At 48.0% G+C, this 27,350-nt stretch overlaps 1 protein-coding gene across 1 annotated transcript; it reads right to left on the reverse strand.

Annotated features, from left to right (window-relative positions):
• Positions 1 to 10,308: 10,308 nt before the first annotated feature.
• LOC144113950 (tubulin beta chain-like) lies at positions 10,309 to 26,011 on the reverse strand. The gene is made up of 6 exons (XM_077647368.1): positions 25,996 to 26,011; positions 25,518 to 25,628; positions 24,647 to 24,891; positions 12,988 to 13,187; positions 12,245 to 12,681; positions 10,309 to 10,491 (listed from the first exon to the last, which is right to left on the reverse strand). The coding sequence occupies exons 1-6, from the start codon at positions 26,009 to 26,011 to the stop codon at positions 10,310 to 10,312; spliced, it is 1,191 nt and encodes a 396-aa protein (XP_077503494.1). The 3' UTR covers position 10,309.
• Positions 26,012 to 27,350: the final 1,339 nt, after the last annotated feature.

Here is a 27,350-nt window from a genome sequence, read left to right on the forward strand (position 1 = left end):
AACGAACACTACGATGGGCTAAGAGCAGCTGCTGCAAGGAACTTCCGGCTAGGGACGGCTAGAATTAAGCCCGGCTCCCCACGAACCTTTGCGCACACACGTGCAGCTGATGACGTTGAGCTGAACTTGATCAGTACATGCTAAAACAGCAACGGAGATATGAAGCTAAAAGAGACGCTTACCGAATATGAAATTGTCGGGCCTGAACAGTTGACCGAAAGGTCCCGATCTGACGGAGTCCATGGTTCCTGGCTCCAAGTCGAGGAGGATGGCACGGGGAACATACTTGCCGCCTGAAAAATACAAACCAGGTTTTTTTTTCTTTACAGCCGTCAGTATATTACTACCGTTGCGTGAACTGGAACATTGCCAGCAAGTCTGCCACGCAGTTTCTAATGCTGAACGCATGCGGAGCAGACGAGCGCCACCGAACAGGGAACTGTGGGGTCGCCACATGGGGCATGTCTGCATGCGCATAAAGGCACATAGACATAATGACGAAAACATTTCGATGCCGCTGCGTTACACGACAGAGCAGAACGTTTTCGAGCGCTCATGCACCATTGGGAGTGCGTTTGTGATGCTATCATCATGATCAGCATTCGCAGCCCCTTTGATAAAACTTACGTTTGCACAGTAGGTATGCTATTAGAACACATACTGTATTCGTCCGTCATACTTCTCGTCAAAATTTTCAATGAGGAAATAGTATGTGTCGAGAGAAATGTGCCAAAAACACAACTATAGTCTGTTAAAACTCAAGAATGTAGCGGCGAATGCTCTTCTTAAAGCCCCTCCAGCCAGTCGCTTCGGTCGGTTTTCATGAGGCAGGGGCTAAGCACGAAAAGGAAAGAGTACGGCGTTTGTACCCGTGCCGTGTGGAGTGCGTTCTTCGTTATTCGGGTTATGAGAGCGGAGTAGTTAAATGGGGAGTTGAAAAGACGGTGCGGTGTTGCTAGGGCTGAGGACGTGTCCCTTTCCTGCCTAGCTGCTGCTGCAGAGCCAAACGCCTTTAGCTGCACGGAGTAAATTGGACCACCCAGGGTTCTTTAACATACACTGACATCGCACAGCACATGGGTCTTTTCCATTTCGCATCCACCGAAACGCGGCCGTCGCGGCTGGAATTGAACCTGCGTCCTCGATTCCAACAGTCGATCGCACTAACCACTGAGCCACCACGGCGGGGTTTCAAATTCGCCATCATTTACGTTACTCGCTTGCCCAGTATTGCCCCCTCGCGGACGAGAATCTACAGGTGCCGAGAACACGCGCAAGTCAAGCAAGAGCATTTCGTTAATGAGGGCAAGCTAAAGCAAAAAAGAAAGAAAATTCAGCCAATCGCTGAATGGTACCTGCGCCATCACGTCACCTCTGCCGCAAGAAACGATCAAGAGAAATAAGCTATCGGCATGCCTTTTTGTTTTTGTTCTTTTGGCGCGAAAAACGTTTAAACATGGATAAATGCTTAGAAGAGAACACAAGGTGCGAGACGCCTATCATCTCCAAATTCAGATAAGCATACAGTGGTAGAGGTGCGGTCTAGTTGGCTCTTCATATCTTAAAACGGCGAAAAGGACGCGGACAATGACAAAAGTGGACGCATACTGCTGAGTTTGTGTCCACTCCTGTCATTGTCCGCGTCCGTTGCGCTGTTTTCAGATAAGCAGACGCATGTATCCAACAAAGGCGGCCGTGCCTGACGGCTGCTGCGTCGCATGCACACATGTTGCGACAGTTCGCTTGTCATGGCGTCCGTGGCCTTAGTGCGCGCGAACAGTGTTACGGTGATCCCTGATACGGCATATAGATTTGCCGTTTAAAATGTCGAGGACGAATTCCGCTGACATTCACAAGTTCCCGCCAAGAAATGAACGAACCGTACGCGTGCGACCATATTCCGGCCACGGGTGCATCGGCCTAGGAAGTTTTGCAACAGGTGGTACGTTTACATGCACCTCATTTCTTGCACCTCATTTCAGAACTGCCTCCAGTCACATCCAGTCCAGTTTTAACAAAGTTGGCTGCGAGTAATCCAAATAAAAGGGATCGGACTCCCGGTGGAAGGAAGTCAGAAATGAAACAAATATTTATGTCTAAAAACGAGATGAGGACGTCCTCAAAAAGTGCACTCATTGGTTTCGCGAAATCGGAGTTCCTGTTCAAAAATCGCAGTGAGGGCCTGGTAGCATACAGCATATGCCCCGTATACACAGGACGTACTGGGTTCGAATGTCAGCACCGCCGGTGATTCAACAGTTTTTTAATGGTCACAAAAGCATCTTTCGACCAGATGCTCGGCTTCTTCAGGCCGCCACCGGGTTTCTGATAATACCGTCACTTCGAGGGGTAAATCAATTACTGCACGTTTTTTGGTAGCTATGGGCAGCTGCAGCTCGTTCCACGCATTTCCTATTGGTTGTATATTTCTACAACCTCTGGCGAGCGGTGAGGATCCTACTTTTGCGGCGTTCCCCAACACTGCAGATCATCACCTCTGCAGATAATTCGTGCCCCGCGGTCCAGAACGACACCTCGGAAATTTCCCAAAACTAACATTGGCGCCAAACACCATACGGAACTTCTGTGTAATGGCGAGGGCCCACATCGTCAGCGCAGGCGAGAACACGAACCGCGTTTGCTCGTTTTTACGATTTTAGTTCCAAAATTGGTCACTGCGAGTACACCAATCGGCCCGCGAATTTTGAAAAACACGGTTTTAAAAGTTCATAATAAATTGCTGGCTCAGTTCTAAAGACTCATACTTGGTGTGAATGCTTCTTAGCATCATTTCTATGCATTGAAAACATTTACAAGTGACTTTTTATTCGTTGCATAGTCCCTTTAATGCCTTCATACAATATCAGGCGACTGGGTAGCGAGGTGGATCTACAATAAACGTTTTTCCTAGAACTCTCGTCCGGGAAACTTTTGTTCCCAGTAGTAAACTGGTAACCAAAAAGTTAACTTTAGTAAGTAAAAAATTACAGTGATATTTTTTGCAGCTAGCGCATGCTAACATGGAGTGTTGGACCAGGCTTGTGGCGTGCGAGAAAAAAGCATACTTTTTGACGTGCCCATTCAAGCATGTCACAAGGTCGCCAAACTCTGGCAGCGATTCGATAACCAGTTGTTGAACAACATTCCTCTGGTTTTTGTGTTGGAGAAACATTGTGGCATTTTCTGGTTGTAATAGCTTTTTTTGCAATTACCCCGGTGTGCATCACGACAGTGACGACACATGCACTTGGGAATTCCAGCCTGCCTCGATTCAAGCTATAGATACCAAAGAGTGAACATCGGCATCATCATGTTCTGTTGTTTCGCAGTCCATAACAAGCTGCTCTCGGCAGAAATCGCAGTTCAGGGCTTTCATTACAGAATGAGCACAAAAGCACCTACATAGCCAAACACAGGCGCGCGTGAACTCAAACTGTTCAGACCTTCTGTAAACTCAGCAATTTTGAAGGAATGTGCAGCACTTGACAAACAACCAACCTCATCGTCGCTGAAGTCACCGGCGCACATCACAGGAAGCGTGCCTTGGAGGCGAATTCTGCCTTCGCACTCGTGAAGCTGTCGGATGCTGATGTGGTAGTTACCGCCAGCCATTTGTCTGTACTGAAGAAACCTCTTCTCTAGGCCCTCTGTTTGCACTTTTCCGAGTAGCACGTACTTAAAACCGAGCTCATAGACGCAATACTTTGAGAATTCAAGTAGAGCAAGTAGAGTAGTGCAATTGTCGTGTTTATAAAATTTCCATACGTCAAACCAGATTTTGAAGGCTTTCAAAAAGGATAGCTTGGGGTCATCATTCAACGATGAAATTGGCTCTTCGTATACGTCGCGATAGTGATAGCCCTTGTGTGGCATCTTCACATTAACTACCATCCACCAATGAACAATTATTCTGATGAAGTTGGCAGTTTCTTTCGCACGTGAAAGTACAGGAAAATCGCAGTGCATGTCCAAGGCTTCAGCCACAAAGATGTTGAAAACCTGTAAGGCTAGTTTAACATTTTGCCTTTGTAAATTGCTTGGGTTTAAAGCCTTCGAAGGCAGCCTATAACTGTACTTCAAGAGCTGAGAAGATTCAAGTTTGTGAAGCTTCCTGAGATCCTTGAATGATGCCCACTGTATAATGTCAGGGTGGACGGAATTGTCAGTGAGGTTAAACATAGGAAAATAAAAGTTGGCTTTAGGATTTCTTTAGTTAAGCCAATTATTTCTAGCACACTTTAACAGTTACACAGCGTCAATGATGTAAAACATGGGTCGCGTTGCATCGTCTAGATGTGGGTAAATAATCCTCACCTTATGCGGCATCGTAAAGTCCATAAATGGCTGAGCGTGAATCTCGTCTGCCATTAAAGTAACAGCACTCTCATGCGATTTCAATTTATTAAACCTCTGGCCAATGTATTTAAGAAAATTCTGATCACCTGATTCGTTATCAGGTGATAGGTGGAAAGAGGAGCAGATGTTTCTAATGGTACTCGGATGCGGCAAAGTCAAACAACCAGAGCCCCTCAAAAACTTGTATGCATGAGGAGATATAGTATGCAGATGCAAGCAAGCACCATTGTTTGAGATGAGTACTGCAGTCACTCTCAAGCAACAACACTTGTTCCCTCAGAAGTTTAACAGAGTCCTTTCTGTTTTTGCGGACGCTTTCCTTAATCTTTTCCATGAGGTTTACTATCAGGTCAGTAAGGCCATCAGATGAACCTTTGTCGTCAGAAATCTGCTGTAGCTTATTTAATATGTCAGGTAGGACATTGATGTCACCGATTTCGTCAGGCACGACAAAATCTCCTAAACGTTTCACTGAGTGTCCGTGAAAACACGCCGTGATACGAAGATATGCGAAAACAGTAACAGAACACTGTAGGACCAGCGCACTCTCATTTGCAATATTCAAGAACATGCTACAGTTTGGGTGATTAATAATAGTCCATTCAACCGGGACACACTTGACGTTTAAGCGCTCCATCATTTCATGCAGAGATGAAAATTTGCACTGCATTTGTTCTTGTCGATAGCAGGCTGCTGACACTTCAATAGCACGAGCAAGACATTTGCCTCCCGGCGCATTTTTTCGGCATCTGGGGAGCTCCTTGCTGGCACGGCATCTTTCTTTGACAGGTACGAGGGACAGCCAGGGAATTAGGATGGCACTGACCCAAGACGCAGGTGTGGCACTTTTAGAGGGACTTCGAACACCTTTCCTGTCCGGGGATTGGTGTACGATGAGGTATGTTCAAGGCAGGATGCATGGAAGTGTAAGGCGCACACCTGTTTTACAATAGCAAAAGTGCGACGCACCACATTACCAATGCAGTACAATCTAATATCGAGGTAAAGCTTAATTTTTGTCATGGCTCCCTTAAATACTGTTCATTTGTGGCAACAGTAGAGAAAATGACTTCGTACCTTGTTGTTGGCAGTAGGCACAAAATCCTTTCGGGGAATCGCACTGAGCCACTTGTAAAGCTGTTCATCCTTTGGCAAAGGAAACACTTGAACCTTGTTCCCCGTCTTGTAGTTGCTTGAGCACATAGGTACACAATACTTGTTAGGCATGTCGAAGCCCGCATGTCGCAGAACGGGCGCAAGGAAAACAGCACTGAAGCGACCACGAGGCGACTGGCTCGACGAACTAGCTGCGTGTAACAAGAGGGGAAAAATGAGCCGGGAGGCGACGGGACGGAAAGGCCGGTATGGAGAACCGGAGGCAGCCGCAGGCAATGGCAATGCCCAGGTAGGACGGTGGGTGCTGACGTCGCTAGAGAGGGCACAGGCCTTGAAAAGTTTAGGAGGCGTTGGCATAGGTGCGTCGCTCGCATGAAGGTGCTTCACCAGCATAGTGTCTCGTCTATAGTTGTCGCTGGAGTATTAATGTAAAAATTGCACTGATTAAATCAAATACAACAAACTAATTACAACGGAAACAACCGGACATGAGCTTCTGACGGCCACAAAGGTCAGGTACCACATGGTGCTACTGCGTCACGGATTGTTTCAACACCGCATCGTTCTAGTCATTTCCAGATCGGTGTCTCACAAGCTCTTATGCTGCTGATTACGTCTTTCATGTCGCCGACAAGAATGACTGACTGCGACAAAATCACGCCAAACAGCTAGCCCACTTGGGCATGTGCCGCACTAGCAGCGTTAAGAAAATCTTTTCGCACGAACACCTGTTTGACTACTCAGTGTTCCCATGCTTGCCTGCAGTGCAAACCTCACTTAAGAACAAGGACTATAGGTTTCGCGTGGCTACAGTGTCTGCAGTATCGTGCTCTGCGGTGAAGAGGCGTTAAGAGACGACGCAACTTACGGCCCGAGAGCTCAACTTCAAAAATTATTTCCTCGCTTTAAACAAAAATTACCTCAATAAAAACTTCAGAAATGGAAGGCAATAAGCTGTTTTACGTAATCCGCTATTGTTTGTACTTTTACTTGGACCACCTCAGGGTGAAATTAACGAGTGTTTTGCCTCAAAATTCACTTTTTGTAACTAGATTTTTTTTCCTTCTGCATCCGCAGTTTCATCACCTGTAAAATTTATTATAAGTACTGGACATCTACAGGAACAAAACGGCTATTCCAGAATTTCCGAGAGAAAGTTCATATTTAAAACAAAAAATGACAAAAATGAAAAATTACACATTTTCATACTTTTTTCGATTAAAAAAATATTTATGCCGTGTAAAGCAGCCTGCTCCGAATTGTATCGAAAGACAGAATCTGTGCAAATGTCAATGAAAAACTTTTTGGAGTGTTTTCTAAAAATTTGCTTATTTAGCAGTGCCTGTTTTCTCATTTTTTCTGAATGTTCAATCTGCCCTCACTTTACGAATAAATTTTTTAGGCAAAAATGCTTCAGGCTTTCATTACGCACATTACGATGTTTCCACGAATTTTTTGAACAAATTGGAGATGGTCGAGCGCAACGCCTGGGATGTTTGGCGTGGAATGATCCAGGTGGAACTATGTGAGTATGACGTCAGGGGACGAAAAGGCGGCATACTTTCGGTTTCGCGAATTCAAGATGGCGGCCATTAAAATTGATTGTGTCCTCCTATACCTTAATTCTCCCCCGTATGACGTCAGGGGACGAAATGGCGGCATAGTTTCGGTTTCTCGAATCTAAGAAGGCGGCCATTAAAATTGGTTGTGCCCTCCCATGTATATTTTGAACCCATTGGAAGGCCAGTTGGAGCGTCCAATTGTAATGCCGGCCCACACAAAACAAATTGTTTGCTTCCAATCGGAAAATTTCCCATTATTTACTTGGAACCAATTGCAAGCTTCAAATGGAATAGGAGGGGCATTCCAACTGGAACAATTATAGAAAGGTTAACCGCTGGCTTCCTAATCAAGTGGCAGCTCCAAGTAGGCCGCAGGCGAGCATGCATGACACACAAACCATAGGCATAAACGTTGCGGCAGTTCCTGTCCCTATGGTTTGTCTGTCTGTCTGTGTTGCCAGGAAGAAAAAAGGAAAGTGCACAGGCCTGCTCACTGGCTGAAGCCGAGCCACAATCGCTGCCACGTGCAGATAGTAGGAGAGTTGAAAGATGGGGTAGAAAGACAGGATAGTAAAGACGCGTTGAAGACAAGGCCGATTGCAGAGGTAGTGCAATATACAGGGCCAACCGGTGGCGGAAGTGAAGCAAACTTAAAACTCTCCGCCACATTTCCAAAAATAAGTCCAATTGGATCCGTACCAGATATTCTTGCATGTGGCCCACTTAGAGCTAATATAAACGAAAACGTAGCATATGGACGGGCCCCCCAGTGTACTCTGTTAAACCACTTAGAGCTGCCACTCATAAAGAGGATCAGTTCGGCCTGATGCTGCATGCGACGCACATTTTCAGCGCTCGATTTGTGAATTGTGGTTCGTACACGAGCGATGAGGGACGCCGTAGTGGAGGGCTTCGGATTTTAGACCACATGGGATTCCTTAACATACAACGACATCGCACAGCACACGGGCGTTTTTTTATTTCGCCTACATCGAAATGCGGCCGCCACGGACGGGATCGAGCCCAGGACCTTGGGATCAGGTGCTGAACGGGTCACTTTATTTGTGTTCGTAAATAAAATATTACAGTCGAACCTGGATTATGAAACTCGAAGGGGTTCACGAAATAGTTGATATACCGGTATATCGATAATTCAGTGTAGGAAAAATGGCGATAGGTAGGCTTATCTATGACCTAGAAGCAAGAATACAATGCATCCATTCTTGTGACTGACACGGTGCCTGGCTGACGACGATCTTCTGCCTGGTCAGGTCCGTTGACCGCAACGAGGTGTCCTAGTCCTCCCAGGTTCGGAGAGGCACCAGCCCGGCGGGGGGAGGGGACGCCGGGCATGACGGGAGGATGTGTGCAAGGGTGGCCTTGGGGCGGGAGCACAAGGTGCATATGGGGGTACCGGCTTAAATTTATAGAGATGGGCTGGTGTAGGTAGCGTGTGCGTCTGCAGGGGACGCCAGACTGATTTCTTTGCGGTAGTAAGGGATGGGTGGGGTGGCGGGAGATGAGGGCGCGCAGCGCGGGAGTTTGTGGTGAGCTCAGCAAACGAGTGCATACGCTCCTTCGAGAAATCCCCCACGAGGTCCGCCTGTGCCCGACTTCTAGACTCTCGGGCTAAGGAGTCGGCGGCCTCGTTGCTGGGATTTCCCAAGTGCGCAAGCATTCAGCTGAGCTCACCGCGTTAGAATAGGTGGGGGGGGGGGGTGCACCAGGGATTGTGCAGGGTGGTGAACCCTGTTCCTGGCATAGTTTAGAATGGCTGTTTTTGACTCACTGATGATGTAACCGACATTTGTGTATGCCATAGCAATAGCGGTCTTCTCGGCTCCCCTCAGGGGTGGTGCCTGAAGAAAGCTCGAAAGTTAGGGAGGCTATGTGGGGGTTGCGGACAACCGCAGTGGCTCCATGCTCATCGCAGGTGGCATCCACCCAAACGCATCCCCATACCATTTATGTCGCGCTGCCTCGCGCGCCTTTCTCCGACCTTGATTACGGTGGGGGTGCATGTTCCTCGGTAATGGTTTGACATGGATCGAAGTGCAGATCTGGGTAGGGAGTGTTCTTAGTGATGTATTGTTTGCGGAGATAGTGATGCAGGCCTATTGCTGATTGAGTATGTGTCGTCCGGCAGCACCTAATCAAAGGTTCTAGGCTTGTATGTGGACCTCTCGAAGTTCTTGTAATGTGTTATGGACTCCGCGTTCGAGCAGTCTCTTAATTACAGGGAAGCTCACTTGTGGCGTGCACCGTAGCGGTGCCCTAGCGCATGCCATCCGCCTTGTTTGCGGGAGGTGCGGGATTCGACCCCCTGCCGCCGCGTACCCATCGGTCTCTAATGTTCCCCTGGCCTGGTGCTCAGATTCTGTGAGATGAGATGATTGGGAAATTGGTCTTGACCCTACCGCGTGTACGTCACCGCGAACACCCAATGGCCGTTCGAGCGCGCTCCGCACAGGTGCTGGTGGAGTGTCTGCACCGTGGTGTAAGGATATTTTCTTACACCATGGTCTACACTCAATCGCGAAAGCGTTCAACAGCTGCGCTGGTCAAACGCAATAATATGAAAACAACCGTTGAAGCATTTAATCCAACTCTGTTCTGATGGTCCACCGGTACCGGGCGTGGATATGGGTCACTCTTGGAGAGGGCGGTTGGGGGGGGGGGGAGATTCGTTTGAACCATGCATTTCTTCGACTTTTTTTTTGTAAAACTAAATTGAGTTCAGCATGGGTTTCTTGTAAAATTTCCTCTCGCTTTGAGGATTGGGGGCGAACATCCTCCACCCCCTCCCAATATCAGTGTACGAGCACATGGTGCAACCACCGCGCTTCGTGCCGCACGTCGCGGAGATTTCACCTACGGTTAAATTAATGATCAGCTGCTAATTGTATATAACATGCAACGTCTCCGAGGCTTCTTTAAGCCGTCCTCGTTCGCGTTGGTAGCGCCAGCATGCTTGCATTCGTTGTGGCGCTATGGAGCGCTGTCACCATCAGTAGCGGCGCCCTCTTTTTGCCAAGCAACAAGAACAGGAGCTTACACGCCTCCAAGTGATAGAACAGCCTTGCTCTCGACGTTATTTCCAAATCATGCTGGGACTTTATTGCGAATATATATCGTTTCGTGTTGCGTCACACCAAACAATTTTTTTTTCTAGTAAAACCAAATGCTCGCCATGGCCAGTAGCCTGGCTTGCCTAATATACATCGTTTATTTAATCGGAACTCTGCAAGCCAAATGGGAATTTCGGTGCCGGTGTCTCAGGCAGTGTCGGCGAGGGCGTCCTCGTCGTCGAACTCTCCCTCGTCGTCGGCTGTGGCCTCCTGGTACTGCTGGTACTCGGACACCAGGTCATTCATGTTGGACTCTGCTTCGGTGAATTCCATTTCGTCCATGCCTTCCCCAGTGTACCAGTGCAAGAAGGCCTTGCGGCGGAACATGGCTGCAAATTAAGACGGGCACCACGAATATTAGTTGTTTTTGTAGGCTTTCACGAATTGCAGCGGAACTTATACAGCTAGTTCAATTCTATCCGTACGAATTATTTCCACCAAGTTACCCAGCTGTTCGGATTTTTGTTTCTGCGCCAACAAGTCCAGCTTTCTCCGGCAAAAATTTTGAAAATTGGAAAATTGTAAGACACTGTTAAGGAAATACTGAACGTAATGGTCCATTATTCTGATATGTAGCAAAATCTTCCTTTTAAAGTGTTTCCAGCGATCGCACCGGAACGCTTTTGAAGATTGCGAAAACGTGAATAGAAAAAAAAACTAAGAGACTGCCTCGGGTGATCTGCGGATATATTGATTGTTTTAGTGAAATCTTGCATTATACGAGAAAACTGCGTTCATGAACGGCTTCCCGCTTAAAAATACTTTTGTCCATAATTCCTGAGTATCCGATTTCGAAAAGCGCCTTTCTCGATCATGAGGATCGGATTGAGCGATGGCGTCCAAAAATAGGCCTGCCTAAACTTGCAACAGAAGTGGAATAATCCAAGTTTTCTTTTGTATGCTGAGCGGCGGAGCGGATTAGCGTGAGGAGGCAGTGCTCACACACGCTCGCCATCTAAAGGGCGTAACTACATCCGACATTTGCTTTTAGTAAAGATCGATTTTCGGCTCTTTATGGGGTATGTAGATGTTTATCCGGCAACAAAATACGCATTATGTCGAGAAAATTGGATTTAAAAATTTTCCCGCTTCTCGATTTAAACTCGTGACATCAAGACAAGCGAAATTCGTGACTACCGCTTAGTGAATAGCGATGTAGACTAGCCTCAGGGATCCACGACCAAAAAACAAAGAAGGAAGAAAACTCTTGAAGCACTGTAGTTTGCTTGCAAAAACGGTCGGTGATGGCGGCATCTGTATTTCATTTTTTGACCTTTACCTGGCTAGGGAAGGGGACGGACCTTTGTCCCCGTTTGGGTTGTCCACTCTTCGGGTTAGAGGTGCGCAGGGTTGAATGGGGGAAGTTCTAGAGATTGTGTAGGGTATCTAGGTCTGAGGTAGCTCACTCCCCACGGCACGGGAACAAATGCCTATCTCTTTCCCTTTCGCCTAGCCTTAGTCGTAGAAGCTCCGTTTTTTAGTGATAAAAGTGTCTTTCGCAATTAGAACGCTGCTACATTTCCATACAGGCCAACTTGAATTTGTCCTCAGAGTCTCTTTAAAGGTGGCCGCTTCGTTACCTCTTTATGAGTGATTTTTACGGGCACTGCTAAATTTGTAACGTCGGAAACATTACCCCTCCTTGATACACGGTCTGCACTTGGTGAATAGGGAAATGTCGCGCTTGTCATCTGAGATGTTTAATGAACGGGGTCGTTCCTTGCAGCTTGTGGTTTGTCAGTGAAATGCGCGTACAAAAGTTTTGCCGACACTGTTTGTGACGTCATCTTTGTCACAAAAGAACACCGCATCCAACACACCCCTGTTTTGGTTTAGGTTTTCTGCTTTTTGCTCTTTGCTGATTGTTTTACTCACAGTTCTATTAACAACAGATTGCAACGAACAGAGAGGGCTTTAAGCAATATTACGGGAGCGCCACCTTAAGATTAAAAAAAAATAATAATCCCAAAGTTGCCCTTGAACGATGAAGTAGGCGCTCTATGCAACTGCAGATTGTACGTGTGAACTGCATGCTGTGCTATTAGTAGAATGTAATTCGAGCAATTCTGATAAATGACTGACCAGTGAATTGTTCTGAAATGCGCTTGAACAGCTCCTGAATGGCCGTGCTGTTCCCGATGAACGTCGCAGACATCTTGAGGCCACGGGGTGGGATGTCGCAGACGGCGGTCTTGACGTTGTTCGGGATCCACTCGACAAAGTAGCTCGAGTTCTTGTTCTGGACGTTAAGCATCTGTTCGTCGACCTCCTTCATGCTCATGCGGCCGCGGAAGATGGTGGCTACCGTCAGGTAGCGGCCGTGGCGGGGGTCGCTGGCGGCCATCATGTTCTTGGCGTCGAACATCTGCTGCGTCAGCTCTGGCACGGTCAGCGCCCTGTACTGTTGGCTGCCTCGGGACGTGAGTGGTGCGAAGCCGGGCATGAAGAAGTGCAGACGCGGGAAGGGCACCATGTTGACAGCCAGTTTGCGCAGGTCAGCGTTCAGCTGGCCGGGAAACCTGCGTGTGTATGGTTAATTAAGTTGCTTTAAGACTGTTTTTTTTGTTGCGTTAAGCACCGCGAACAAGGGCCTGCAGGCGCCGCGCCATTCATGTCCCCAATTGTACTACGAAGTTATACACAACACAAGCTATTCCCTCTTCAGGTGTGGTGAAGTAGTTTGCAAGCCTAAGCGCCTGTGGCCATTGTGGGCATCGGGCCATTCTTCGACGGCAGTGATCGGTGCCACTCACTACAGCTTCGCATATAGAGATGTCGAGTGACAGTAATAGACTACGATTCCTGAGAAAAGAAAGCTTCGTCACCTGAGGCATGTTGTGACTCCGGACATTGTGACAGAAACCAGGTGGTTGAGGTCCCCGTATGTGGGAGTGGTGAGCTTCAGGGTTCGGAAGCAGATGTCGTATAGCGCCTCGTTGTCAATGCAGTAGGTTTCGTCGGTGTTCTCCACCAGCTGGTGCACGGACAGGGTGGCGTTGTAGGGCTCGACGACGGTGTCGGAGACCTGCAGTTTTGAATGCGCTTGAATTCGCACTTTCTGTCGACGTGGTGCAAAGCCTACCACATCTATGCACAAGAAAAATTTTCTCATTTTTAAGCACTGTGATTCTTCGATTTCTCGCTACCATGGTCGAGCATTAAAGGGACAAGAAATTATTTTGATGGTCAAATTCTAGGGCAGCGATCAGTAGAGGTGGCCTTTGTCAGTATTAATTCGAGTCAAATTCAAAAGCTCTGCGTGGACCCTACACACACCTCCTTCACGCCCCGACGTCATGCAGATGCGGTGGCGCTGATGTCAGTAGCGCCTTTGGCACGGCAGGCAAAATAGGTTCCGCCTGCCCGTGCCCACCAGCTGCTGCAGCTGCTGGCGGGACTGCGCAACTGCATCATGCCCGCGCCTCGATATGTTTCTCGCTGATAGATACCGCATTAAGGAATGGGCCACGGTAGTAAAGCGCGAAGTCTGGGCCTCGATCGCCGCTTCCAGGCAATGTACTTCGTAGCTGGGGAGTTGCGTTCATTCTCCTGAACATCAGCATAGTACGCTTATAATTGCTTAAGGGAAAAAAAACACAAATGTCTGCGCACGTAATTATCACGTCGAGCCGTTTTGGTGTTCACTGGGCGCTGACAGGCTGAATCACCACCAAGGAATGCGGTCTTTTGTTGATAGCAGATAATGTTTAAACGTGTGTGGAAGTTATACGATCATATAAAGCCGCGTTCATGGCACTTAATATTCACTTCAGACCATTTCTTAATATGGCCGACATAATTACTTGGTCTGTGTAGAAAGAAGTCTGCTAAATTGTGTCGTTTTTGCACGGCCACGTTGGCATGTTTCTGTACGTGTGCTAAAAGCCACGTGCTTTTTCACTGCATCATAGGTCATAAGCTGTTTCATGAGGCGGTGCATGATCGCGAAGCTTGTTTGGAAAGAAGCAGCCGCGATCGCATTGCCCGAGTTGATGACGATGATGATGACCTCAGCCTTAATGGCACATACCCACGGCGGGAGATTGGCCAGGGTGCAATGCTGATACAAACGCACTCATGGCCAAGGAGTGGTGTAATTGGATAATTTTGTGACCTAGACTCGAATTTTGATTAAAAATCAAGATTAAAAAAAAACGGAAATGAAAAAGCAGGGAATTCTCATTCTAGCAGAGGAATCTACCTGATGCAAATATATATTCGTGAATAAAATCGCACACTGTTTTCAATGCATATCCCTTGGCGCTTGCCCCGAAGGAGAGGAGAATCGGAATAAATAGAGCAAGCCCCCGTCGAGCGAGGGGATCTCTAAGTAAGCTGTACGGCGAGAAGTTAACCGCAAAGAGGAAAAAGTGATCTATGGACTCAATTTCGCCAAAGACTCAGATAGGGTGGTCAGAAATATCCCTGATCGACATAAATAGAGATTTAGTCGCGGTATTCTGCAGCGCACTAGGGTCGTGGACACTTCACATTGCCTTGAACTGCACATCCGCGCACTCCAAGGAAATGCCAGGTGTTGAAAATTCGCTGCAGCAAGGAGAGGCTCATGGCTCAAGTACTGGAGACGCTGGCTGCAGTCAAGTAGACAGTATTAGGGGCGAACGGGACAATAGGTCCACCAAGGGCGGACTTTGCAAAAAAAAATCAACTCTCTCATCAGAAGCAATGCCACAGTGCCCAGGGACCCAGTGAAAGCGTACTTTTGTAATATGTGGTGGAACAAGAAATTGAAGGGAACGGCTCATAGGAGTATCTCTCGATTTTTCGAGCACCATCAAGACGGAAAGGCTGTCTGAAAGAATAACAACCTGAGAGATAGTGCAGGGATTCCTTATTAAGGCCAACTCAATGGCCAGAAACTAGGCGACAAAAATAGGGGTATAGTCAGGAGCCCGAAATGAATAACTCTATTCAAGAGCCCTTGAGTAAATGCCAATGGCTGCTTTTTCATTTTTCTGGGAGGCGTCTGTAAAAACGGCAGTATGGTTAGGGAAATTATCCAGACACTCCTTAATAAGCCCATTTAAAACATTTGCAGGCAGATTCTCAGCATTCCTTGGGAAGGTGTCGTCAAAGGGGACTACAGTATCAGCCCGGCGGTGGTTAACTGGTACTCCAGAAATTATTGATACAGAAATTTTTGACAGCAGGGAATTAGTGAACACAACCTGAGGAAGCTTATACCTAGGCCAAAAATTACCAAAGAATAGAGATGGGTTCGTTGTAAATATAGGGTTAGCCAATTCAGGAACAGGCTCCAAAGACATTAAAAACGTCCGCACAGTGAGAAGCTGAGCCGCAAATTTAGATCAGGTATCCGCGCCTCCAAGTACAGCGCAGCGTTAGCAACTGATTTAGGCAGACCTAAGCAAAGGCGCAGAGCGCGTCGCTCAATAACAAACCGGGGTTCAAGCTTGTACCTTGTGCACCCAGAAACGAGAACAGAGCCAAATTCAAGTACACAGGTCTTATACAGAAAGAGCAAAGTGTCCCGACTCATACAAAATTTTTTGTTGCTGATCCTTTCCAACCGGCCAAGGGCACGCTCACCTTTAAAGCACAATGCTTCTAATCAAATAGGGCATAAGCATCCGCGCGCGAGCACCTATCGCGCTGAATAATGTCCAAGACACACTGTTCATCGGCACGCTTTGGGCAGGTGGGATCGTCAGCTGCGTGATCAGACTTAGAAGTGCAGACGTCTGAAGCATGAGCACCACCGCAAACGCGGCAGCGCGTTGCCGACTTGCAAGATTTGCCACTCTGACCAAAACGGCAGCAGTTCTTACATTGTAATGGACGGGGCTGCAGTGGGTCAACACGGTAGACAATGGGCCAGACTGATTTCCCATCGCCAAGAGGAGCCCGCAAAAGTTGCTATAACAGACTCAGTTGGAATACGAGAGCCTCCAGCCTCTGTTGCAGCGGTAAACTGAGAGGATGCCCACACCGGCATCATGGAAGTCCAATAATTTCTTCTGACGTAGCGGAGGGATACACACCGCGGATTATTCCTTTTACGCAGACGAGTTGCTCGGGAATAAACGCTTTCACCGGGAGTGAGGCAAAAGAGGTGCACTGCAGCAAGTCTGCAACACAATCCAAATCAGGTGATTTGCACAGAATTCTTCTTTTGGCAAATGGTCGAACCTCGGAAATCTCAAGATATCGAATGGTCGCTGCCTTCAGCTGCTCCTGGATCATATGAGAGTTTTTGATCTTAATTAAACCATCTCCTACAGGGACCAGAGCCACAGGGATACGCTTGGCAAAAAGAATTTAGGCAAACTGGCGAACCAGGCTACTGGACCTGTGCCCGAGGAAGACATAGCCATGTCCGTAAGCCTAAGAAACATGAAGCCTACATCCAAAAGGGAAAAAACCTGGCCAAATCCCCCACTCGCGGAACGGCCTCACCAGGAGTTTACAGGATCAGCAGCACCAAGACACGCTTCAGCACCGAGGCCAGATGAAGCGGGAGGCGACATAGAACAGCCGTAGAACAGCGTCGGGTCGTATCAGCACAATGGACACTAAGGGCCGTTGTTGTTGTTGCCTTCGTGACATGGCACATACCCACGACGGGGGATTGGCCAGGGTTCAGTGGGGAGACCCCATAGAACAGGGTAAATGGTGCCAAGCTATTTTGCCTTGGGTGAAATTTACGAGTGATTAAAAAGAAAAGAAGGGCCCTTTCTTCTTCTTTACCGAGTTGTTGTTGTTGTTGTTGTTAGCCGATCAAAAGATGGCACATACCCACACTGGGGGACCGGCCAAGAATCGGGTAGCTATTCACCTGAACGCAGTTAACAAAAAGGAAAAGCACGTGGGAGCATAACACCGGTGAATTTTTCGTCATGAACAGAAAAGGGATGAGTGTTTTGATTTTAAAATTTTAAGAATAATAATAAAGAGAGTGATTAAATATTAATGATTTAGTCAAAATGTAATCATTGATAGAAAAGAAAAGGTTGGAACACATAGCAAGGCAGTCGGTGAGATTCTATCAGGAAATTTTGAACAGCGGTGCAAACAGATCTGTGGCTGAACCCAAATGTGGTGGCGCCAAATGATAGAAAGAGCGGGCTGCTCAAACTAAGGCCAAGATGCTGCAAGGGCTCCTCCAGCAACCTTTTTCTCAGTGAGTTGAATCGGCGACAATACAGCCAAAAATGTTCAATAGATTCTGGCTCACGGCAAAATGCACAAAGGGGAGAGAGCGCCAAACCCGACTTGTGTAAATAGAAATTTAGAGGGGGGATGCGGCAGCGTAGCCTCGTCAGTGATACTTCAAGCTGCCGAGAGCAACAAATTTTCCTGTTCCAATAATATTTAAGGTGCTCATAATCCACCGATGTTAAAAGTGATGTGTCTTGCGTGCTTAAAAACGCACGTCGCCGAAATCTAGATGCTGTAATGTAGGCTGTAGCCGGGATGATTGGCAACACGGGGCCGCTGAGGGAAGCCTTTGCGAGATTATCAGCAATCTCATTTACTGTCACACTGCTGTGGCCGGGAACCCATACTAAATGAACAAGGCTCAAATGCGGAGGAAGTAGGGATAAGAAAGTTGATAAAATGGGACCGTCAACCTGTGCAGCGAGAGACGAACACAAAGATAAAGAATCAGTAATTACTGCAACTGCTGTAATAGAGGGGTCTAGCTTGCGTAGAGCAAGTACAACTGCTAGAAACTCTGCTTGAAAAATAGGGGTGAAATCTGGAAGGCGCAGAGAAAAGGACCAGCCTAAATGCGAGCAAAATATTCCCACACCTGCTTTTTCATTGCATTGCGATGCATCAGTGGCTATTGCTATATCTGTTAGTAGGGTCCTCAGATGATCTTCTAGAAGACCATTTAGAATACTCGGTGGCAAAAGTTTTGCATTTTTTGGGAATATGTCGTCGAAAACAATGTGGATAGTGGGCCCATTCCGAAGCGCAGGAAGGATATCATAAATGTTTACATCTAAAGGCTGAAGTAATCTTTGCACAAACACTACCTGAGGGGAATTGAAACGAGACCAGGGGACACCAAAAAAGGAGGTCGGCTGAGAACAGAAAATGCTTTGGGAACGGTGGAAATGGGATTCATAGATCCTGAGGTAAGTTTGCACAGTTAAAAATTGAAATCGTGATAAGAGAGACGGAATGCGGGCTTCAAGGTACAGCACATTGATAGCCACAAATTTTAGAAGGCCGAAGAGATACCACAGCCCTGTGGCAAAATTTTGAAGAGACTAAAGTTAGTAAACCCCCGCCTCTTGACTGGCGGTCTAGGCGAAATGACCGGTAATTTTTGATATGAAAATGTTTGTCAGTTGAAAGCCACGTTTCTTGCAGAATTATGACATCCGGATTAAGCTGCGTAGAAAGGCAGTGTAAATCTGTGGAAGCGGAAAGAATAGAGCGACAGTTCCACTGCAGAACTCGCAACGACGCTATGGTTGCGAAAGTATAGCAGCAGCAACTGCCTGCTCCAAAATGGTATCCTTGGGTTTAGTGCCAAGCTGCTTCTTCTTTGATTTGGGCTGGGTGCCCTGAGAAGACAACGAATAAGACATGGGGGACCCACTGCGCTTAAGAAGCCGCGCATCAGGCTCCACCATCTCGGAATCATACATTATATCAACATCCCTCGAAGTACCCGAGGTAGGTACAGCGGAAGGGACAGAAGTTTGTTCCTGGGGTTGTGATGCTACTGGAATTTGAGACCGGATAAGAGGAGAGGGAATTGTCGAAAGAGGTGCCAAACTAGCCTGCACGGCATGTGTAATCTGAGCCGCTAGAACATTTGTAAAGCACTCTGACACACTTGCGACAATCTTTTCTACCATTTTAGACATCGAAGCCTCCACAGCAGCCGCAATTGCCTGGGACAGCGTTGAGTCTAGCATGACACCTTGCCGAGCGGTCACACCGGCATAACCTCGTGCACGTTCTTTGACCTCTGAAATAGCGTCACGGCGCGAACAGCGTTTCCTGTCAATTATTTCCAGAATTTGAATTTCCTGAGCTCGAGAGGGACAATTTGAGTAGTTTGCAGAGTGCGCACCACCGCAAAGGCAACACTTCTCATTCTTCTCAGTGCAGGTGCCTGTTGAATGACCATCCCTACAGTTGCAACACTTAAGTTGGATTTGCAACCGCCAGCGCTATGTCCATAGCGCCAGCAGTTGTTACACTGCAGAGGCCGAGATGATAATGGGTCTACTCGAAAAATTAGAGGCCATGCCTTGATTTCAGATGGGCAGGAAGTGCCGGCAAAGGTAGCAATCACTGATTCAGTGGGCATCCGCACGTTGTTTACATCCCGGCTACAGCGGTGCACAGCAACAACACCTGCAGCCGACAGAAGCTCAAGAGTCTCTGCTGGAGACAGGGAAGAGTCTACACCTCGTACAATACCTTTCGTGCACGCCAGATGAGAAGGGACGAAAGAACTTACCCGAAGGGAGGCAAAGGATGAGGATTTTAGTAAATCTCTTACACAGGCGAGGTCTGGCGATCTGCACAGAATGCCATCGCGTCCAAACTGGCGAACCTCTGAGATTGACTCATAATGAGAAGTCGTCGACTGGAGAGCAGCCCGAACAGCACCAGGGTTGTTCATCCTGATAGCACCACCATCCCTAGGCACCAGCGCGACAGGGATACTGCCGACACCACTGCGCAAAAAAGCTTCCAACGGTAGGAGATCAGTTGACAGAGAAGCCTACCAGAGGGAACTCCCCTGGCCGGGAGACTGGGTGGACATAGTCCGGACTTACTGCCTTACCGCGCAAAGACGCAGAGAGAAAATGCCACAATCAGCCACCCGAAACTTAGCCGATCGTTCCCAGCAGAGCAGAGCCGTCGGGGCAGCGATGAACAGGACGATCGCGTCGAGACAGAGCTCTTAGGAGGAACCCCGGGGATGTCTCACTTCGTAGCACCGGTACAGCGCCCGGTGTCTTTGGTGGCCGGCGGCGATCGAGTCTTCAGCGAGGGCCCTGCGCGTGCTTTGGGAGCCTGTCAATGCTCCTATATCGTCAATGCTTCTATATCTTCTTCCTCGTTTCTTCTTCCTCGTTTCCAGTTGCAGCGTGCTTTTGTCTTCGTTTTTGCCATCGCATGACAACGGCCTCCAAAGTATCTCATAAAGCTAGCGCAAATAGATGAGAGCACACGAAGCTGCGTCCAGCACACGTAGTTGCAGGCGAGTGGAATTTTTCGGCTTGAGCCCCTGCGTCTTTCAATCAGACTCCTGCGTTGCTAGGGAAATGTTTCGGTTTGGTTTGGTTTGGTTTATGGAGTTTTAACTTTCCAAAGTGACCCAGGCTATGAGGGACGCCGTAGTGGAGCACCCCGGAAATTTCGACCACCTGGGGTTCTTTAACATACACTGACATCGCACAGTACACGGGCCTCTAGAATTTCGCCTCCATCGAAATTCGACCGCCGCCGCGGCCGAGGTCCAACCCACGTCTTTGGGGTTAGCAGCCGAGCGCCATAACCACTGAGCCACCGCGGCGGCTATGCAAACGTTTCATTTAGGGGGTACACTAACAGAAACTGTCGGGTGAAACAATGCAGCGAGATTGAGAGGAGACGCGGAAATTGAAAGTATTTTCGTTATTTATGCATGAGATGTAACCAAATTTGGCACAACTGTGAACTTTTTATGCTAATTTCAGTGCTGTGCTTTATTTTCAGCTGGCTGGTACAGATGTTTGGTTATTATAATTAACACCGTCGTCAAGTCATCGAGTGTGGAATAATTAAGTAGAAAGTGCGCAAATTTTTTATGCCAGCATGTTCACAAAGCCCTGCTTTGTGTGATGACGCTACTGTTCTTTTTTTTATGCAAAGTACGTATGCAAACAAAAGTTAAACTCTAGCATGCATATTTACGTGGACACATTTCTTAGAAAAATAACTTCAACATGCTACTGCATGTGTACAAAAAATTGTCAGATTTATTACACTACTCAATCTCTCAGGACCGCAGTGGTTCAGTGGTTATGGCGCTCAGCTGGTGACCCCAAAGACGCGGGTTCGATCCCAGCCGCCGCGGTCGAATTTCGATGGAGGCGAAATTCTAGAGGTCCGTGTACTGCGCGATGTCAGCGCACGTTAAATAAGCCCAGGGGGTCGAAATTTCTGGAGCCCTTCACTACGGCGTCTCTCATAGCCTGAGTTGCTTTGGGACGTTAAACCTTCATAAACAAAACCATAAATAAATCAACGTCTCAGGATTCATTCGCAGCAAATAGAATCATTCTATTTTTATTCGTTACGAAATTACGAAGGGATGAGTGATGCCAATCGTAGAAAACGTGAAAGCTGAGAAAACCAACCTTAAAGTTTATTCTCTCGTTTGCTTCGTTCACCCTCGTAGCCTTTTCTTTTGGTCAAAGAAATGCGGCACTGCAATCAATGGAACCTCTGATCTTCTGATCATTCCGCTTCCAAGTGATACTAAGATAGTGGTGCACCGTCGTCGGAAACCCGTGGAATTCGCGATGCGCCGAGGCCACCAGAAGAGCGATTCGCTCAATCTTCGACGCCCACACATCAAAAAGGCGTAATTTTCTAAATTTCTACTGCACAAAAAATTGCGATCAGTTTGGCCATTTTAATAAGGTGACAAATCGGCCTCGTTGGTGCATGATCTTGTGGCGAAAAGCAGCGCTTACACGCGACCGAGGAGACTGGAGACACGACGCTGTCCCCACTTGCCTCGCTGCGCGGCACGTGTGTCAAGTGACGGTGAGCGCACGTCTGCTCCGCCGAAACAACGCCAGAGCTTCTCCTCACTGCTATCCCGAAGTGGAATTATTCCGGCTAGTACAGAGCGTCAAAAAGTGATTATTTTATTCCACGTTTAGCGTAGAAATCAACGGCAGCAACGCTTTCTGTTTGCAACTGATCATATATACAACACACAGTGCCAAACAATATCTCTGAATAGGCCGTACGTGGTCAACGCGAGCCTGTGCACTTCGAGAAATTACGAAGTTCAAAGCATCAACAGCATCAACCACTTGGTGATTCGCAGAAACCGACAACGCGCCTACAAGCCTACCGCGAGCCCGCTAGCGACTGCAGTGACACCTTGTTTGTTTGCAAACATGCAGCAGGTCTGCGGGAATACGGTGGCCGCAGCTGGCAAAAGACAGGGTTAATAGGAGAGACATGGGAGAGGCCATTGCCCTGCAGTGGGCCTAGTCAGGCTTATGGTGATGATGATGGTGCAGCATGTCTATAATTTACAATTTCTATTTAAATCGCTGCTCGCACTGACTCGCAGTCTGCTTGGGCGACAGCTCACCTCGCATTATTTGCCTTAGCGCACTATACTTAGCCGCTCCTACCCTAATGATGTCAGTGGGCAGACTGACGCCCACTGCCCATTGGGCATGCTCAGGTGGCGTGGGCGGGATTGCGCAGCCCCGACCTGTTTTCTATTAGCACGAAAGCAATTCTAGCCAACCCCTAACGATTTCGACGATGTCTCACGCGGAGAAAATGAAGCCTCAGCCAGACTCAGTAAGGAAATGGGTGTGCATGGCAATAAAGCTCAATTCTGGGGATGGTCCTGCAGGGTAAGGACAGCAACACATGGTATGGCACATGATGGTGTATATTGTGTATGGGGGTTTAACGTCCCAAAGCGACTCAGGCTATGAGGGACGCCGTAGTGAAGGGCTCCGAAGATTTCGACCACCTCGGGTTCTTTAACGTGCACTGGCATCGCACAGTACACGGGCCTCTAGAATTTCTCCTCCATCGAAATTCGACCGCCGCGGCCGGGATCGAACCCGCGTCTTTCGGGCCAGCAGCCGAGCGCCATAACCACTTAGCCACCACGGCGGCCCTGATATGGCACATGAAGAATGTCCAAAACATGGTTAGGACGCCCGAAATTTGCCCTTCGAATGACCTTGACCGAATTCGACTGCCGGTGAATCTGGCTGTTCTCAGGTGGAAGACAGGCTTCACCTCGTCTCGAAATGGAATTGGCCCACCTCCAAAAATAAGAGTTGGCCCACCCCCTAAAATTTGAAAATTGACCTACGTTCGTGACCGACATGCGACACCCCCAGAATGGGTTTGGCCCACCCTCAAAATTTGGGAGGCCCACCATGCTTTCGCGCACTATTTCGTGCTTAGCAATGATAAACCGCTAGCCATTTTTTTTTTCGGCACGTCGTTGTGTAAGAGTTGAGGGAAGATAAGAAGCATCATTTTTAATCGCCGATATCTTCGGTGTTAAAGGGCTGTAGACACCAAAAATTTGCTCGCATGTTTTCTGCTTTCAAATGATGCTTTAGACATTAGAATACATGTATCGCCGCGTTGTTTTCGCCTACGACCGATAAATAATATATAATTGAATTTCTTCTTTCATGCTGTTTCGGTTTCATCAACCGAACGATGGCTGTGACGTGTAGTTGGACTTGGACTATCGTGAGGCAGGAAAAAAACGGCAGTATAACTGCTGATACGTCGTTTGTTTTTATTCCAGCTCTTGAAGCAGGCTTGTTTAAGCGTTACAGTGAATTAAAACTACGTGTCAGCGTTTATATTGCAGTTTTTTTCGTGCCTCACATGACCTAAAGTCGAACTAGATGCCAAAACTATCGTTCGGTTGATGAAACCGAAACAGCATGAGGGAAGGAATTCAGTAATCAGTGATTTAGCGGTTGTATGCGAATACCAGACGATGATCCGCATGTATTATAATGCCTAAAGCATCATATGGAAGAATAAAACGCGCAACTAAATTTACATGTCTGTAGTCTTTTAATGAAGCTAGCTTATAATTTTTTTGCATTTCGGTGACGAGTGATGGAATAGCGATCGCTCGTGCGCTTTTCCTAACCTCAGTATATACCATTTCATGGTCCCTTTAAGGTCACAGCCGTCGTGCGCTTGCACTCTGCAGCTGTTTTCGCGCCATTCGTTTGGCAGCAGCGGTGGGTGACGTAAAGTCTCGCACCTTCACGCGCGAGTGCGGTGTTCGATACCACCGTAGTAGGTAGACATCAAGAAAGCAAGCTCGCTGAGGTCACCACATGCGGACGTGGTGAAGCCTTCATATCTGACGGCAGTTTAATAATAATAATAATAATAATAATAATAATAATAATAATAATAATAATAATAATAATAATTGGTTTTTGGGGGGGGAAAGGAAATGGCGCAGTATCTGTCTCATATATCGTTGGGCACCTGAACCGCGCAGTAAGGGAAGGGATAAATGAGGGAGTGAAAGAAGAAAGGAAGAGAGAGGGGCCGTAGTGGAAGGCTCCGGAATAATTTCGACCACCTGGGGATCTTTAACGTGCACTGACATCGCACAGTGCACGGGCGGCTTAGCGTTTTTCCTCCACAAAAGTTTGCGTCTCGCTGGTATTGATGCTGTCCTGGCTTAAGACACGTGCCGGCGGCGCGGAAGCTGTCACGACGAATGCTCACCTTCGGGGAGGGCATGACGCTGAAGGTGTTCATGATGCGGTCCGGGTACTCCTCCCGGATCTTCGAGATGAGCAGCGTGCCCATGCCGGAGCCGGTTCCTCCGCCCAGGGAATGGGCCAGCTGGAAGCCCTGCAGGCAGTCGCAGCTCTCTGCCTCCTTGCGCACCACGTCCAGCACGGAGTCCACCAACTCGGCGCCCTCAGTGTAGTGGCCCTTGGCCCAGTTGTTGCCGGCGCCGCTCTGGCCTGCGAAAGTTACCGCGCATATGTACGCCACCTGCATATCCCCGCGCTGCTGGGAGCCGCTGTTTTGAGCCAATAAGCTTTGACCAAAAAGGTAGCCGCTAAGGCGCTTTGCGCTGAAACCTTTCCTGTTTCTACGCGAATTTTTCTTCAGTCGCATGATAGTGAAGCGGTCTTCAGACCAAATTCGCCGACCTTATAAAATAACTTTTCATATTTCAAGATGGAAACTCAGCGCTCAGGAACGTATGTCAGGCGCATAGGGCAGCAAGCTTCGTGTTGCAATGGTCGCCTCAGTTGCTGTTCACTTGTATTTTGTACGCAGCGAATTTGCCACCGAAAGAGTGGAAACAGCCAAGATTATACAGCCGACTATGAATGCCGATTCTGAGCACAGGTACGAGCAAATCGAGTTACCTTTGTTAACCCTAAGCTGTGGCTGAACCTAACGAACACTACGATGGGCTAAGAGCAGCTGCTGCAAGGAACTTCCGGCTAGGGACGGCTAGAATTAAGCCCGGCTCCCCACGAACCTTTGCGCACACACGTGCAGCTGATGACGTTGAGCTGAACTTGATCAGTACATGCTAAAACAGCAACGGAGATATGAAGCTAAAAGAGACGCTTACCGAATATGAAATTGTCGGGCCTGAACAGTTGACCGAAAGGTCCCGATCTGACGGAGTCCATGGTTCCTGGCTCCAAGTCGAGGAGGATGGCACGGGGAACATACTTGCCGCCTGAAAAATACAAACCAGGTTGTTTTTCTTTACAGCCGTCAGTATTTTACTACCGTTGCGTGAACTGGAACATTGCCAGCGAGTCTGCCACGCAGTTTCTAATGCTGAACGCATGCGGAGCAGACGAGCGCCACCGAACAGGGAACTGTGGGGTCGCCACATGGGGCATGTCTGCATGCGCATAAAGGCACATAGACATAATGACGAAAACATTTCGATGCCGCTGCGTTACACGACAGAGCAGAACGTTTTCGAGTGCTCATGCACCATTGGGAGTGCGTTTGTGATGCTATCATCATGATCAGCATTCGCAGCCCCTTTGATAAAACTTACGTTTGCACAGTAGGTATGCTATTAGAACACATACGGTATTCGTCCGTCATACTTCTCGTCAAAATTTTCAATGAGGAAATAGTATGTGTCGAGAGAAATGTGCCAAAAACACAACTATAGTCTGTTAAAACTAAAGAATGTAGCGGCGAATGCTCTTCTTAAAGCCCCTCCAGCCAGTCGCTTCGGTCGGTTTTCATGAGGCAGGGGCTAAGCACGAAAAGGAAAGAGTACAGCGTTTGTACCCGTGCCGTGTGGAGTGCGTTCTTCGTTATTCGGGTTATGAGAGCGGAGTAGTTAAATGGGGAGTTGAAAAGACGGTGCGGTGTTGCTAGGGCTGATGACGTGTCCCTTTCCTGCCTAGCTGCTGCTGCTGCAGAGCCAAACGCCTTTAGCTGCACGGAGTAAATTGGACCACCCAGGGTTCTTTAACATACACTGACATCGCACAGCACATGGGTCTTTTCCATTTCGCATCCACCGAAACGCGGCCGTCGCGGCTGGAATTGAACCTGCGTCCTCGATTCCAACAGCCGATCGCACTAACCACTGAGCCACCACGGCGGGGTTTCAAATTCGCCATCATTTACGTTACTCGCTTGCCCAGTATTGCCCCCTCGCGGACGAGAATCTACAGGTGCCGAGAACACGCGTAAGTCAAGCAAGAGCATTTCGTTAATGAGGGCAAGCTAAAGCAAAAAAGAAAGAAAATTCAGCCAGTCGCTGAATGGTACCTGCGCCATCACGTCACCTCTGCCGCAAGAAACGATGAAGAGAAATAAGCTATCGGCATGCCTTTTTGTTTTTGTTCTTTTGGCGCGAAAAACGTTTAAACATGGATAAATGCTTAGAAGAGAACACAAGGTGCGAGACGCCTATCATCTCCAAATTCAGATAAGCATACAGTGGTAGAGGTGCGGTCTAGTTGGCTCTTCATATCTTAAAACGGCGAAAAGGACGCGGACAATGACAAAAGTGGACGCATACTGCTGAGTTTGTGTCCACTCCTGTCATTGTCCGCGTCCGTTGCGCTGTTTTCAGATAAGCAGACGCATGTATCCAACAAAGGCGGCCGTGCCTGACGGCTGCTGCGTCGCATGCACACATGTTGCGACAGTTCGCAGGTCATGGCGTCCGTGGCCTTAGTGCGCGCGAACAGTGTTACGGTGATCCCTGATACGGCATATAGATTTGCCGTTTAAAATGTCGAGGACGAATTCCGCTGACATTCACAAGTTCCCGCCAAGAAATGAACGAAACCGTACGCGTGCGACCATATTCCGGCAACGGGTGCATCGGCCTAGGAAGTTTTGCAACAGGTGGTACGTTTACATGCACCTCATTTCTTGCACCTCATTTCAGAACTGCCTCCAGTCACATCCAGTCCAGTTT

The sequence above is a fragment of the Amblyomma americanum genome, chromosome 1, assembly GCF_052857255.1.
Source record: "Amblyomma americanum isolate KBUSLIRL-KWMA chromosome 1, ASM5285725v1, whole genome shotgun sequence".
Lineage (NCBI taxonomy): Eukaryota > Metazoa > Arthropoda > Arachnida > Ixodida > Ixodidae > Amblyomma > Amblyomma americanum.

Bases quoted from the DNA above. Each gene is read 5' to 3' on its own strand.
- LOC144113950 (XM_077647368.1), bottom strand. The intron at 13,188-24,646 runs GTGAGCATTCGT...TCAAAACTGCAG, and splicing joins GCGTCATGCCCTCCCCGAAG to GTCTCCGACACCGTCGTCGA. The intron at 12,682-12,987 runs GTGACGAAGCTT...ATACACACGCAG, and splicing joins GGAGTCACAACATGCCTCAG to GTTTCCCGGCCAGCTGAACG.